Source organism: Ovis aries, chromosome X, assembly GCF_016772045.2.
Source record: "Ovis aries strain OAR_USU_Benz2616 breed Rambouillet chromosome X, ARS-UI_Ramb_v3.0, whole genome shotgun sequence".
Classification (NCBI taxonomy): domain Eukaryota; kingdom Metazoa; phylum Chordata; class Mammalia; order Artiodactyla; family Bovidae; genus Ovis; species Ovis aries.
The window spans coordinates 58652778-58667501 of NC_056080.1; the positions used below are offsets into that span (position 1 = coordinate 58652778).

At 41.6% G+C, this 14724-nt stretch overlaps 1 protein-coding gene across 1 annotated transcript in view; it reads right to left on the bottom strand.

Moving 5' to 3' along the window:
- Nucleotides 1-86: 86 nt before the first annotated feature.
- The window catches only part of EDA2R (ectodysplasin A2 receptor), a 103240-nt gene continuing 88602 nt past the window's right edge, over nucleotides 87-14724 (bottom strand). The window contains exons 5-7 of the mRNA XM_012106827.5: nucleotides 13410-13574; nucleotides 9916-10308; nucleotides 87-8663 (exon numbers count right to left, since the gene is read on the bottom strand). Coding sequence (XP_011962217.1) covers nucleotides 9926-10308; nucleotides 13410-13574 — 548 coding nt within the window. The 3' untranslated portion in view covers nucleotides 87-8663; nucleotides 9916-9925. The remainder of the gene's footprint in view (nucleotides 8664-9915; nucleotides 10309-13409; nucleotides 13575-14724) is intronic.

Here is a 14724-nt window from a genome sequence, read left to right on the forward strand (position 1 = left end):
TATGTTTCATTGCTATACTCACTGAGCAAAGACACACCAGCCAAGGGAGGCACCTTTGTTATTTGAAAGTAGAGGAATAAACAAGGTTTTTGGATGCATTTTTCTTTATTGGCTAATATGAAATATCTCCAGAGCATCAGAAATAAAACATTCTGGCAATAGCTACCACATATATAAGGCTCAAGATTCAACAAAATGTCTCCAAATAACCAATTTAGGATAATAAAAGTAATTGAAATTTACCTACATTCAATGTAAAACACCAGAGACCTTGGTAGTGAGGTTAGCAGGGTGTTACATGCATAAGAAATTATCTTCCCAGTACAGTAGGGGTTTGCGTTTTGGAGAGGGTGCTACGGTATTGACACTCTTACTGAGCCTGAGTCTGAGAACTTGGAAGGAGAAAGCTGCTCTCCTAGGCTCCTTTCTGTCAAAATTCAAATCTAAGTATACAAAGAAGAAAATACTAAACCAAAAAAGTAAACTCATCCCCAGCAAATACCTCCCCTCCCTTACAAACAACAATTTTCTTTTGCTAGTTCAAATAGAGACAACTCAATTATTATCTAATCTTAGGGGCATGTTGAAAATGTTTCCGTCACATGTTTTTTGTGCTTCCACTAACAAATATTACCCAAATAGAAAAGATATATGAAAGCAAGGCATTCAAAGATACCTGTACTTTAAGAGCAATGAAATCTTTAAAAGCACTCCCCAGGAACAAAAACTTGAGTGTGACATTTGCCATGGCCAAGCAGCAATTATGGAGAAGAAAATGGCAACCCCTTCCAGTATTCTTGCCTGGAAAACTCCATGGACTGGACGGAGGAGCCTGGTGTGCTGCAGTCCATGGGGTTGCAAGAAGTCAGACACGACTGAGTGACTTCACTATAAGCAGTAATTATAAAGAAGAAAAGCATCCTTCACCTCACCTCTACTCAAGATGTCTTAAAAAGCAAAGTAAAACATTTCCCTAGTTCAATTGCCAACTGCAAATTTTTAAAATTAACTTATTTAATTGGAGGATAATTACTTTATGATATTGTGGTGTTTTTTGCCATACATCAACATGAATCAGCCACAGGCATACATGTGTCCTCATCCTGAACTCTCCTAGAACCAAGGTGATTCTGGGTATGACTTGGGATGATCACACAATGTTCATACCATGAGGACCTTACTCCTGATTGGCATACCCATGTACTGAGGTAAGCTTGGCAACAAAGGCTGGTGTCTTAATTGGTACAGAAAAGGCCATTGCTAAGAAGTTATTCTGGGTTGTGTATTCTAGCCAGAAAGTTTCTTGTATTGGATGGAGCTTACAATGAGCTTTGTAGTGGTTGTGTTTAAGGATATACCATTGGGCAATTTTGCTACATGGCTGCTGGTTTTTTTCCTGCAATGTTGCCCTCAGTGTCACTATGGTAACTGTACCATGTTAAAGCAATTGTTAAAGTGAAATTGTTAGGGGTAAACAGTGGAGAAAGCCCTGGTCTAGGGATCAAGAGACTTAGGTTAGACTGGCAAGTGACATATCTAATATAAGCTGTTTTTCTCTTCTTCAAAAGGAATATTATAACACCCTATTCATGGGATTGTGAGGATGAAATGAGACCATAAATATAAAAGAGCTTTGTCAATTATAGTCTAGAGCAGGCACAGTGAAGACAGCTGGCTGTAATATTTTATCATTATATTATTGTTAATATAATTATGACACAATCACTACCTTTCCCATAGATGCAGCAATATTAGACTTGAACCATGGCAATACAAATGGTGACTTTTGAACACCTAAGACCTCCTCAAGCTGAATCATCTTCAATTTGGATACTGGTTCTTGCCTTGCCAGAAGTTCCAGACATGGCTAATTAGAGTCAGTGAGATAAGAATAAACTGTCCCAGAAAGAGAACAACAGAGAACTTAAAAGTCAAGACCTAAACCCTTGGCTCACACATATTTGCCAATACCTGTGTTAGGTCAGGCTGCTTGATGCAGGCTTGCAATTCAATTGCTTCTAATCCCCAGTGCAGTACAATGGGAACTTTTAATTTTTTCCTAGGTGCTTTTTAGAACCTTGACTAGTAGGTTGCCCTGGGAACCCTTAATCAGTGTTTGTAGATGAACTGTTCCCTACGATACATTTAATAAAACCTTGAAAGCAGAAGTCCTGTTGTAGAGAGCATTCATTTGCCAGTGCTAGGACCTATTGAAGTGCGCATGCTGTTTAATGTATTTAATTAACCACCAAGTAATTGTGGGACAAGAATTAGCTGTACAGGACTCAAAACAAACAAACAAACAAACAAACAAACATAATACAGAAGAATACAGCCTCCAAGTTACTTATTACATCATGGTCATGAGATATATAAGTTCAGTTCAGTTGCTCAGTCATGTCCTACTCTTTATGACCCCATGGACTGCAGCACACCAGTCTATTACAAACTCCCAGAGCTTGCTCAAACTCATGTCTATCGAGTCGGTGATGCCATCCAACCATCTCATTCTCTGTCATCCCCTTCTCCTCCCACCTTCAATCTTTCTCAGGATCAGGGTCTTTTATAATGAGTCAGTTCTTCGCATCAGGTGGCCAAAGTATTGGAGCTTCAGCTTCAGCATCAGTCCTTTCAATGAATATTTAGGATTGATTTCCTTCATAATTGAATGGTTTGATGTCCCTGATGCCCAAGGGACTCTCAAGAGTCTTCTCCAATACCACAGTTCAAAAGGATAAATTCTTTGGTGCTCAGCTTACTTTATGGTTCAACTCTCACATCCATACATAACTACTGGAAAAACCATAGCTTTGACTATAAGGATCTTTGTTGGCAAAGTAGTATCTCTGCTTTTTAATATGCTGTCTAAATTGGTCATAGTTTTTCTTCCAAGGAGCAAGCATCTCTTAATTTCATGGCTGCAGCCACCATCTGCAGTGATTTTTGAGCCCAAGAAAATAAAGTCTGTCATTGTTTCTATTGTTTCCCCATCAATTTTCCGTGAAGTAATGGAACTGGATGCCATGATCTTCCTTTTTTGAATTTTGAGTTTTAAATCAGCTTTTTCACTCTCTTCTTTCACTTTCATCATGAGGCTCTTCAGTTTCTTTGCTTTCCACAATAAAGGTGGTGTCATCTGCATATCTGAGGTTATTGATATTTCTCCCATGAGATATATAGGTAGGAATTAAAGGAAAAGCATAATTCTGAAGGAATCAAACAGGAAGGAATGATGAGAAATCTGAGATCCAACTGACATGTCAATAGGAAGAGGCAGTAGGTCTTCTTTCCTCTCCCCACTCAGCTACCCCTAAGTATGTTGGAGGGTATCTTTGGAGGTCTGCTAGGGGGTACTTTGAGGAATTCAGGCCCAAGAGGGACGGTCACTTTGGCTCCTAAATGTTCTGTAAGGTTCCAAGAAGGCAAATTCCCACCATGCTCCCTGTTGGAGGCAGGGAGTTATAGGACTTCAAATAAAGTGTGAGGCTCGGGAGACTCACAGGGAAAATATTTGCCATGCCCTATGTTGCAACACAGGACCATCACTCTTCAAACATGCATAAGACAGTCCAGCTGACTCAAGGAGTGTGATGAGTCTAAAGTGACTTGGAAGAAGGGAGGGGAAAACTTGTAGGCCATAGGCGGTAAGAGCTATGCGGAGAGTAAAGCAAAAAAGAAAAGAAACCCTGTCCATCCTGGATGCAGATAAAGCCATGTGCTATTTTTCAATAGAAGACTATGCTGCTGCCTCCACAACTTAGATTATGGAGCCAGCTGCTTTTTCTGGTGGTGGAAATGAACTGCTTTACTCACCATCCAAAGTCTCTTCCCTATGGTCCTTAATGATCTTTTAAAGGTTATTTAGGCAATGTCTAGTGGATAGAAACAACCAGTGCCTTCCGACACCTCTGTCTGTCCTGCCATGGTGGTAGTGGTTTAGTCACTGAGTCATGTCTGACTCTTTGTGACCCCATGGCTTGCACCCCCCCCAGGCTCCTCTGTCCATGGGACTTCCCAGGCAAGAATACTGGAGTGCATTGCCATTTCCTTCTCCAGGATATCTTCCTGACCCAGGGATCAACCCTGGGTCTCCTGAATCTTAGGTGAATTCTTTATGGATTGAGCCACCAGGGAAGCCCTTCTGCCATAGTCAAGAGAAATTTCTGATTTACCTGACCTTCCCTGGGCTCTGTTCTCAGCCATGGAATCCATACTTTGGTCTGGGGATGGGAATGTGGAGCAGGCTGCCTTTCCCAAATATGAATTGCTTTGAGTAAGTTACTATTCCTGTCTTGAACTCAGGTTCCTCATCTTTAAGACAGGTATAATGTATGAAAGAACTTTTTTTTTTTTTTACAATATAAAGCATTAAAGCATTATAATAGACGATTTTTTTTTTCAAATATCTGCAATCTATCTGGGAGAGGCTTTTAAAGATGGGATATTTGCCCTCTCCCACCTTGAAATAAAGTTGAAGACTCAAGTCACTGCCAAAACTAAGATCTGAGACTCTTAAATTGAACACAGGAGGGTAGGAAGGACAAGTAGGGTGTACGCTTCTACTGGTGTCAACCTTTCTCCTTTCTCTCTTATCCCCCAGGGGAAAATGAGGTAAGATAGACAGATGGAGTCTTGTCTGACCTTACAGCTCTTCTCACTTTTCAATCTCTTGAGAGATAGTGCTGATGGAAAGTCTCTTACCTTTCCACTGGCAGAGAATATACATCCAGGCTGGATATAGGGTGGGAGTATGGCAGAGAATATACATCCAGGCTGGATATAGGGTGGGAGTAGGGGAGCTGATGGGAAGCAAAGAGAATAGGCCTAGTATTGTGGGCATGGATATTACCTTAATATATTCAGGCATAAGGGCCTTATTTGGCCCCCACCCATTTTCCTTCCCCAAAGAGTTGTTTTCTGGAACAGATATGCCAGAAAACTACTACTGCAAACATTTCTACAAAATGAAAATTTCAAGATACTGGAGAGACCCCTGGCTTTAAAAATTATGCTAAGGTCAGTCACCTTTCATCTCTGAGCCTCAGCTTCATCATATGCAAACTGGGGATGGTAATCTTGGCCTTCAGTTCAGTTCAGTTGCTCAGTCATGTCCAACTCTTTGAGACCCCATGAACTGCAGCACACCAGGCCTCCCTGTCCATAACCAACTTCTGGAGTTTACCCAAACTCATGTCCATTGAGTTGGTGATGCCATCCAATCATCTCATCCTCTGTCATCCCCTTCTCTTCCTGCCCTCAATCTTCCCCATCATCAGGGTCTTTTCAAATGAGTCAACTCTTTGTATCAGGTGGCCAAAGTATTGGAGTCTCAGCTTCAACATCAGTCCTTCCAATGAACATCCAGGACTGATCTCCTTTAGGATGGACTGGTTGGATCTCCTTGCAGTCCAAGGGACTCTCAAGAATCTTCTCCAACACCACAGTTCAAAAGCATCAATTCTTCCATGGTCAGCTTTCTTTATAGTCCAACTCTCACATCCATACATGACCAGTGGAAAAACCATAGCCTTGACTAGACGGACCTTTGTTGGCAAAGTAATGTCTCTACTTTTTAATATGCTGTCTAGGTTGGTCATAGCTATTCTTCAAAGGTGGAAGCATTTTTTAATGTCATGGCTACAGTCATCGTCTGCAGGGATTTTGGAGTCCTAGAAAATAAAGTCTGTCACTGTTTTCATTGTTTCCCCATCTATTTGCCATGAAGTGCTGGGACCAGATGCCATGATCTTTGTTTTTTGAATGTTGAGTTTTAAGCTAGCTTTTTCACTCTCCTTTCGCCTTCATCAAGAGGCTCTTTAGTTTCTCTTTGTTTTCTGCCATAAGGATGGTGTTAAAGTGCTACACTCAATATCCCAGTAAATTTGGAAAACCCAGCAGTGGACACAGGACTGGAAAAGGTCAGTTTTCATTCCAATCCCAAAGAAAGGCAATGCAAAAGAATGTTCAAACTACTGCAAAATTGCACTCATTTCACATGCTAGCAGAGTAATGCTCAAAATTCTCTATGCTGGGCTTCAACAGTATGTGAACCAAGAACTCCCAGATGTTCAAGGTGGATTTAGAAAAGGCAGAAGAACCAGAGATCACATTGCCAACATCTGTTGGATCAAGAGAATTTCAGAAAAACATCTACTTATGCTTCATTGACTACTCCAAAGCCTTTGTCTGTGTGAATCACAGGAAACTGTGGGGAATTCTTAAAGAAATGGGAATACCAGATCACATTACTTGCCTCCTAAGAAAGTCGTATGCAGGTCAAGAAGCAACAGTTAGAACTGAACATGGAACAATGGACTGGTTCCAAATTGGGAAGAGTACGTCAAGGTTGTATATTGTCATTCTGCTTATTTAACTTATATGCAGAGTACATCATGAGAAATGCTGGGCTGGATGAAGCACAAACTGGAATCAAGATTGCTGGGAAAAGTATCAATAACCTCAGATATGCAGATGACACCACCCTTATGGCAGTTGTTCCGTATAAGGTTCTAACTGTTGCTTCTTAACTAGCATATACGTTTCTCAGAGACAGATAAGATCTCTCTAAGAGCTTTCCACAGTTTGTTATGCTCCACACAGTCAAAGGCTTTAGTGTAGTAGATGAAACAGAGGCAGATGTTTTTCTGGAATTACCTTGCTTTCTCTATGATCAGTGAATGTTGGCGATTTGGTCTCTGATTCCTCTGCCTTTTCTAAATGCAGCTTGGACATCTGGAAATTCTCAGTTAATGTAATGCTGAAGCTTAGCACGAAGGATTTTGAGCATAACCTTACTAGCATGGGAGATGAGTGCAACTGTCTGGTGGTTTTAACATTCTTTTGTACTGCCCTTCTTGAAAATTTGGATGAGGATTGACCTTTTCCAGTCCTGTGGCCACCGCTGGGTTTTCCAAATTTGCTGACGTATTGAGTGCAGCACTTTGATAGCATCAACTTTTAGGAATTTAAATAGCTCTGCTGGAATTCCATCACCTCCACTAGCTTTATTGACAGCAGTGCTTCCTAGGGCCCACTTAACTTCATACTCCATACTTCATACTGGCTCTGGGTGAGTGACCACACCATCGTGGTTATCCAGGTCACTAAGATATATTTTGTATAGCTCTCTTCTGGGTATGCTGGACTATATAGGCTGCTATTAATACCAAGCAAATAAAATAGTTTCTCTATTCATCTGGGCAATTTGACCTATGTGAGGGAGTAGATGTCAGCCTAATTGGCCTATTGTGGACATAAGGGAGACTTAAAAACAATACATGGTGCCTACACCTGAGCCTCGATGTTCCAACCTACCCTGTGGCATCAGCCATGAAGGGAGCAGTTTTGCTTTATTCTAAGAAGCGTGTGAAACTGGTCGTAAAGGCTTAGAAATTGGTTGGTTTTCTCTAAACTAAGAAAGCACCAATGTTTCCTGAGAGGTCCTAGGGCAGGCTTTAATGAAAACCCAACATCTTAAGTGTCTCCCCTAGAGCTCAGGGACTTCACAGTCACCCTAAAGACCAATGCTCTGAGCTCTGAGTTTGGCCCTGGGAATGTAGAGACTCAGCCTTGGGCTTAAGAAGATCAGGCACCATGAAGGGACAAAAGAGGCAAGAAAAGAAGAGAAATAAGATAAAAGGAACTTTAGGAAGTACCATTTTAAAGGTAAAAAATAAACGGAGTTGGATCCCCACTAAAGAAGTTAAGAAACCTGTAGGTGGAAAGGAAAACACCGGGGGGCAAAGGGATTAGCTCTGTGATTGTCACAGCCACAGCAGTCTAAGAGATGTGTGGGGAACTGAGGTTTCACACCCCTCCTAACATGTGTGTAGGTGTTTGTGTGTGTATGTGTGGGTGTGTGTGTGTGTACTGGGGAGGAGTGCAGTGCAGAGTAGCTGAAGAGGAAAAGTTTGATTTTGTCCCTAAAGTACAAGGCAAATGTATCAATAGGATACTGAGAGGCTCCTCCTTTAGGTTCACCTGACCAAAAAGGCAGGCAGTAAAACTCTACCCCATTCATTGCCATCTATTCTCCCCCTGTCTATAATCAAGATGAGCTAGGAACATGTCTGGTAGTCCCATGACTGGGTAATCTGGCTTTCTAGGCTACCTAGGATAGGAAAGCAAGAAATGCTGCTGGTCAGTCTTGGGAAAATGATGAAGAATCAATCCTTTGGTAGGATGAGATAGGATGTGCTCTGTCTGTAGAGTACAGGTTGTTGTAGATATCATATCCCATGCCCTTGCTGCTGTTGTGGTTTAAGAACAAGGCAGGAGAGTCCAGAGAGAATGATTGGGCTGCCAGGAGCCCAAGAGACCTAGGGAGGGAGTAGAGCAAGTTAGAAACCAATGGGGCAATCTCATTAGCTGCTTCTTCTCTCCATCCTTCAAAAAATAGTTTAGGCCAGTGGTTAGGGTACAATAGCAGAAAAATGTCACCTGTTTGAGGTGATGACTTGACAATTCTATCTTACTCTACATTGGTAAGACAATTTCACATGAAACTGGATTCAGTTTTAAGTACCCCATACTTTAAATGAATCAAAGTGGTACTTTCCAGACAGGAGAAGCTCTCTTTAGACTTCTTCAGGGCTATCTCATGACACAGGAAGCAGATGAAGTCTGTGTGGCCCAAGGAGAAGAGCAGGACCCAGGGTTGGCTACTGTAGAGAGAAAGAAAGTTTTTCTTTACATTGAGCTCAAATCCATCAGTCATAGCAACAATACACATTGATGAGTATAGCTTCCTGACATTGTAAGTATGTGAGCAAGGGTGACACCAATACTTTGTGGGGATATTATAAAAGCGACTCAAGCATGGATTGAAGGACTTGGAAGGGAGGTTGGACTATATGACCTTGAAGGTATCTAGACTGACCTTAGTAGCAGTCTTGGCTTTCACCTACATATTGTTTACATTTTCTTAGGTAAGATATAGGGAGGGGTAGTCAACGGGGAATCTGGACACCATCATAGCTTAGGAGAAATATTGAAATGGGTGGTGAAAGTAGTTGGTTAGTTGAAAAACAAGAGTCCACTCTCATGCTTCATATTGTCCCTTGTTACTTCCTTAAGCTTTTGAGAAAGCAACATTGGCCATGGAATAGTCACATCGATTGAATTGGACAAGCTCTGAATTGGAGCTTTAAAACCTAGGCTTCAGCTCAGTTCTGCCACTGAAATGCTCTGTGACTTTGAGCAAATCATTTCTCTTCTCTGTGTCTCAGGTCTTGCCTCTATAAAATGAGGCTAACAAACCTTGAACTGCTTACCACAAAGGGATGTTATGAAGACCAGGTGACTGTAGTGTATATGTAAGGATACATAAATTGTGACTGGGAGCAAGGAAGGGAAAGAAAAACTCACATGGTTTAAATACCTCTAATGAATTAGACACTGTAAAAGGCACTTGCACATGCCATTTCTCACTCACCTCTCACTATAAGGTGAATAGTATTTCTTATTTTTCACAGATTAAGGACCTGAGACTCAGAGAGGTGAAGGAATTTATACAAGGTTCACACAGCTATTAAGGAATAGAGGTAGATTTGAAATATAGGACTGACAGATACTGAGGTTTTTGTATTTTCCCACTGTACCTTGATGCTTGAACACATGATGGGAGATAACTGAATATAACTATTAGACAGTAGGGCCCCAAGAAAGCTTGCAAAAGGCCAGGATATCAAAATTGTTATTATGTCAATCTGGCCAGTTCCTTGAAAACTATAGGCCCAGATCTGTGATGTATGAATGACTGGCTCAAAATAATTAGCATTACCATTGTTGTCCCTCCATCCACCAGTGTTCTTAGCTTGCTGTTCCTCTACCCCTAGCCCTACTGAACTCCAGGGGATAATTCCTCTGGGGATGGTCCCCAGTTTCTGGCCTTTCTGTCTTACCTTTCCAGCTTACCTCAGTAGAGTTAAGGGCTGAGGACTTCAAAGAGCACAGTGAGCTCCGGCCTGTCTCCAGAGCTTTCAGCTGGATTTCCTTCTAAGGTCTCAGCTCTAGTATAGGAAGCAGAACTGGAAAACTTTCGCAGGTCCAGCTCTGTGCATTCAACGGGAGTGTGGACCCAGTGGGAGTGGCTCTCTGAGGCACAGGAGGCCAAGGTAAAAGATTCTTGTATGGGGAAGCCATGAGTTGAGCTGCCGTTGTCATCTAGGATGGAATTAAGTGGCTGGGTCTCAAATATGCTTTCACTCAGTGGGGACTCAGGGCTGGTCTTCTGGGCAGGTGGTATGGGGAAGAGAGATTCCTCCTCTGCTGTCTTGCCAGCCTCATACTGCAGTGAACCTCCTGCAACTTGAAACAGAAAGCCACTGGGTGAGAGGAAGCCAAAAGTAGGGGCTACTCTCAGTGGAGCAGCTGGTCCTGAGCACAAAATTGGGAAATATCTGGGAACTAGTGCACTCCTTCCCATCCCTGGGAATCAGAGCACATAGCACCAGGCTAAGATGACATAGTTGAGAAACACATTTACATTGGGGTATCAGATTGAGGCTACCTGGTGGTGGATCAGGGAAAAAGGAATTTCTCCAGAGAAAGAGAATCCTTTGTGGGAAGCAGGAGTTTAACAATCTCTGCTCTAGATCTGGCAATGAGCTTTATTTCCTGGTGCTATTGCTGTGTATATGTTGTGTTATACGGCAAAAGGCAATTTTCAGGTGGAATTAAGATTATGGACCTTAAACTAGGTAGATTATCCTGGATTTCCCAAGTGGGCCTAATGTAATCACATGTGTCCTTATGAAGGGAATATGTGAAATGAAAAGGACTTGACCACCATTGCTAGTTTTGAAAATGAGAAGGGGTCGTAAGCCAAAAAGCAGGTGGTATATAGAAACCAGGACTGGCCCTCAGCAAGGAAATGGGACCTCAGCCCTATAACTGCAAGGAACTGAATTTTTCTATCTTTCTGAATGATTCAGGAATTAGATTATCTTCTGAAGCCTCCAGAAAGGGATATAGCCTTGGCAACACCTTGATTTCAGCCTCGTTAGACTCTAAGTGGAGATCCAGCCAAGCTTACAAAGCTTCTGATCTATGGAAATGGTCAGATAATAAATGAGTGTTATTTTAAGCTATTAACTTTGCAATACTTTGGCCACCTCATGCGAAGAGGTGACTCATTGGAAAAGACTCTGATGCTGGGAGGGATTGGGGGCAGGAGGAGAAGGGGACGACAAAGGATGAGATGGCTGGATGGCATCACCGACTCGATGGACATGAGTTTGGGTAAACTCCGGGAGTAGGTGATGGACAGGGAGGCCTGGCATGCTGTGACTCATGGGGTTGCAAACAGTCAGACAAGACCAAGCGACTAAACTGAACTGAATTTACTATAGAAGTGATAGAAAATTAATATGCCTTTCATGCATAAACCCGATTCAACATCAGGTTACAAACTAAGAGCCTATGGGATGTGTGTTTGTTTGACCCCTGCATTGTGGCTTTGGTTGCTTTTAATTACAACTCATTGCTAGAACTGAACACTGTTTCATACAAAAATTTAGATTCTTGGCTTCTCTTGAAAATTCAGGTTTTGAAACATTGAATATTCTTACATTGTAATAAACAGCTAAAGCTGGGTAGGTAGTAGATTCCCTTTAGACAGGGGATGAACTATTCAGTTTGTCACAATTCTTACTCCTCTCTATTGTACCTTATGTTGGATCCAATTCACATATTAATCTCACCTATACAAGTCCAGTATGCATAAAAGTCAGTGACTTCTTATAAGCACCTTCCCCAAATGAGAAAATGTCTTACCCTATTTCCCCTATGGAGACCATGAAGGAGCTACCTGCCCTCATATTCTCAGAGAAGCATACTGCATTATTATTTTGAAGACAGAGAAGGTGCTGAGAAAGGTTATTTATTTCTCCTCTCCTAAGGCAGGGGGAGGGAAACAGGCAGCTCTCAAATGTTGCTTTATCTTCTTCCTTCTGGGCCCTGGAGCCAACATGTTTCATTGCCTATGCCCAGGGACTGGTCAACTGCTCTTATCTGAAAAACTGGCCTCCAAAGTCAGAGACAAGATGGTTCACCCTGAGCTACAATGTTCTGGGAGACATCAGAGAGTAGAGGTGAGGGAAGCAGAGTTTTAGAAGGGTCATAAAGGGATAATAAGGAAATGGCAACCCACTCCAGTATTCTTTCTTGGAGAATCCCATGGACAGAGGAATCTGGCAGGCTACAGTCCATGGGGTTGCAAGAGTTGGACACGACTTAGCGACTCAACCACAAAGGGATAATAGTGTTCCCCTTGTGCCCTGCATCCCTTGAAATTCTAGATTTATCTCCACTTAAATGGTAGAGTCAAACATATCTGCTAGTCTTTTTGAAAATCATGTAGCAGGCCCTAGATCTGAACCTGTTAAAGGCAGGTCTATATAAGCAGAATCTTTACACAGAGAGGTTGAAAAAAGTAGTGTTGCTTTGGATTCAATATCTAGTAGACTGATGAGGAGTCCTAAGCATCTGTATATCTATTAGAATATGTCTTCCCTTACTAAGTCAACTCCATTTACTAGCCTGGGTTCCTATTTTGGTGTTTCTGTTTAGCTCTCAGCTCCCTTGAGGGCACTGAAGATACACCAAGACTCAGTACTCTTGATTAAAAATTTAACCCCTTGTTTGGTTTTGGCCAGCCACCATCCCCCCTCCCCCATATTTGCCCTCAGTGACCTGGACTTTCTGTCCCACATTCTTGGCTAATGGCTGGACTTGTGCTGAAAACAGATCATGATGTTATTCCTGACTTTAAATCTCCTATGTGCTGGGCCAGACCTCTTTGGGTATCATTAGTATCTGAGAAAAAATGTCTAATTTTGTCAATTCCTCTGGACACTGAACTCTGTTACTCACATCTGGTATATCACTGTACTGACAACCATTGCCTGAGACCTCACTCACTTTAATTATAGTCACGTCTCATTCCAGCCAGCCTTCCTCCTTTTCTGACATGCTGCAGAATCTGTACCTATTTGTATAAATGACTAGCTAGAAAAGAACTTAGAAATCAACTCTATCATTTTAAAGGTTAAGGAGAAAGATTTAAATATTAAGGAGAAAGAAGCTAGATGACTTATCTGGAATTACACAGTGATTCAGAGGTAGATTTAGAACCTAGGTCTCCAGATGCCTTTCTCAAGGGTTTTCCCATAATGTTGTAGTCCTTTATGAACTCCCGTACCTTAATGAACCAGGGCCCATAAACTCACAGGGTCACCTTCAATTATCTCTGAAGTCTTGTGCCCATTGCTACCCCCAGATAGTCTACCTTTGAGGCTTTTCATCACTGTAGGGAAAGTCTGTTAACTCTCAATCCCAGAGAATTCCTCTATTCAGCTAGTCAGAAACTTGCTCCTGATTCATGTAATATGTGAATCAGCTACCCTTACCACGCTGGCAATGTCTGTTGAAGAACTGCTTGCAGTAGAGGAAGAAGAGCCCCAGGAAGGCCAGGGTAAACACCACGAGCAGACTGCTCACCAGTGCAACAAGTGTGGCCTCCTTAGGGGATACTGTGGGTACATCTGCCTTCACTAAGCTCAGCTGGAAGGCACCTGTGAGACAAAAAAGTGGGGGAGGTCAGTCACAATAGGCAGTCAGTAGTCATCCTGACATTGGGTCTGGACATCCTCAAGCCAGCACCCTCTCCCTAGGGTCTTCCTCAATTAGGGCTGCTAAATTGGTTCTACTCCCTTGTAGAGCAAGGAAAAGTGTACAGAACAAAGTGGAGGAATTCGAATCTATTGCTGACATGGTATAAATTAGTATAGCTACTTGAAGATTCACATATCCTATGGTCTTTCCATGTCATATTTAGTTATATAACCTAGAAAAATAGAAACAAACTAAAATGTTCATCAGGGCACAGGATAAATAAATCATGATATAATTCTATAATGTAATATTATATAGCATTTGAAATAAAAGACCTATATGCTGCTGCTACTGCTGCTAAGTTGCTTAATAATCCAGAGGGGAAAAGTAAATTGGAGAGTATATAGTTTGATATCATTTATGCAAAATATTACAAAATTTTAAAATAGCATATATTGGCTATGAATATATATATGTATTTACATGTATCAAAATATGGTTGGAGAGTATGGCAGAGTCATAATGCTCACCAGTTATCCACACGCTTCTCTACATATCCCATATACCCTTGTAGTAAGGCCATCAGAGTAATTTTGGCCAATGAACAGTGAGTGGGAGTAATATATGTTACCTGCAGACTGAAACAGTTAACTGCTAATATGTCTGTCTCCTCTATCTTTTACCCTGTCCCACCAATCTGGAAGTCATATAATTTGATGGTATAGTCACAAGATGGAAGAAGACCTTTGCATAGCAAAAAGCAAACTTTTATTATATTAAACCATTGAGATTTGGGAGTTTGTTACTGTAATATATCCTACCAACAAGATATATAAAATTCATGTTACTGGTTGCCTCTGGGGAGGTAAAGAGAGACTGAAACTCAGAAAGAACAGAAAAGTGAGCTCCGTTTAACCTGTGGAATCTTCGTTTTAAAACATATCTGAAGCAAATATGTATGATTTAAAGATTTATCAAAATAAACTGTGGAAAATTCTTAAAGAGATGGGAATACCAGACCACCTGACTTGTCTCTTGAGAAACCTGTGTGCAGGTCAGGAAGCAACAGTTAGAACTGGACATGGAACAACAGACTGGTTCCAAATAGGA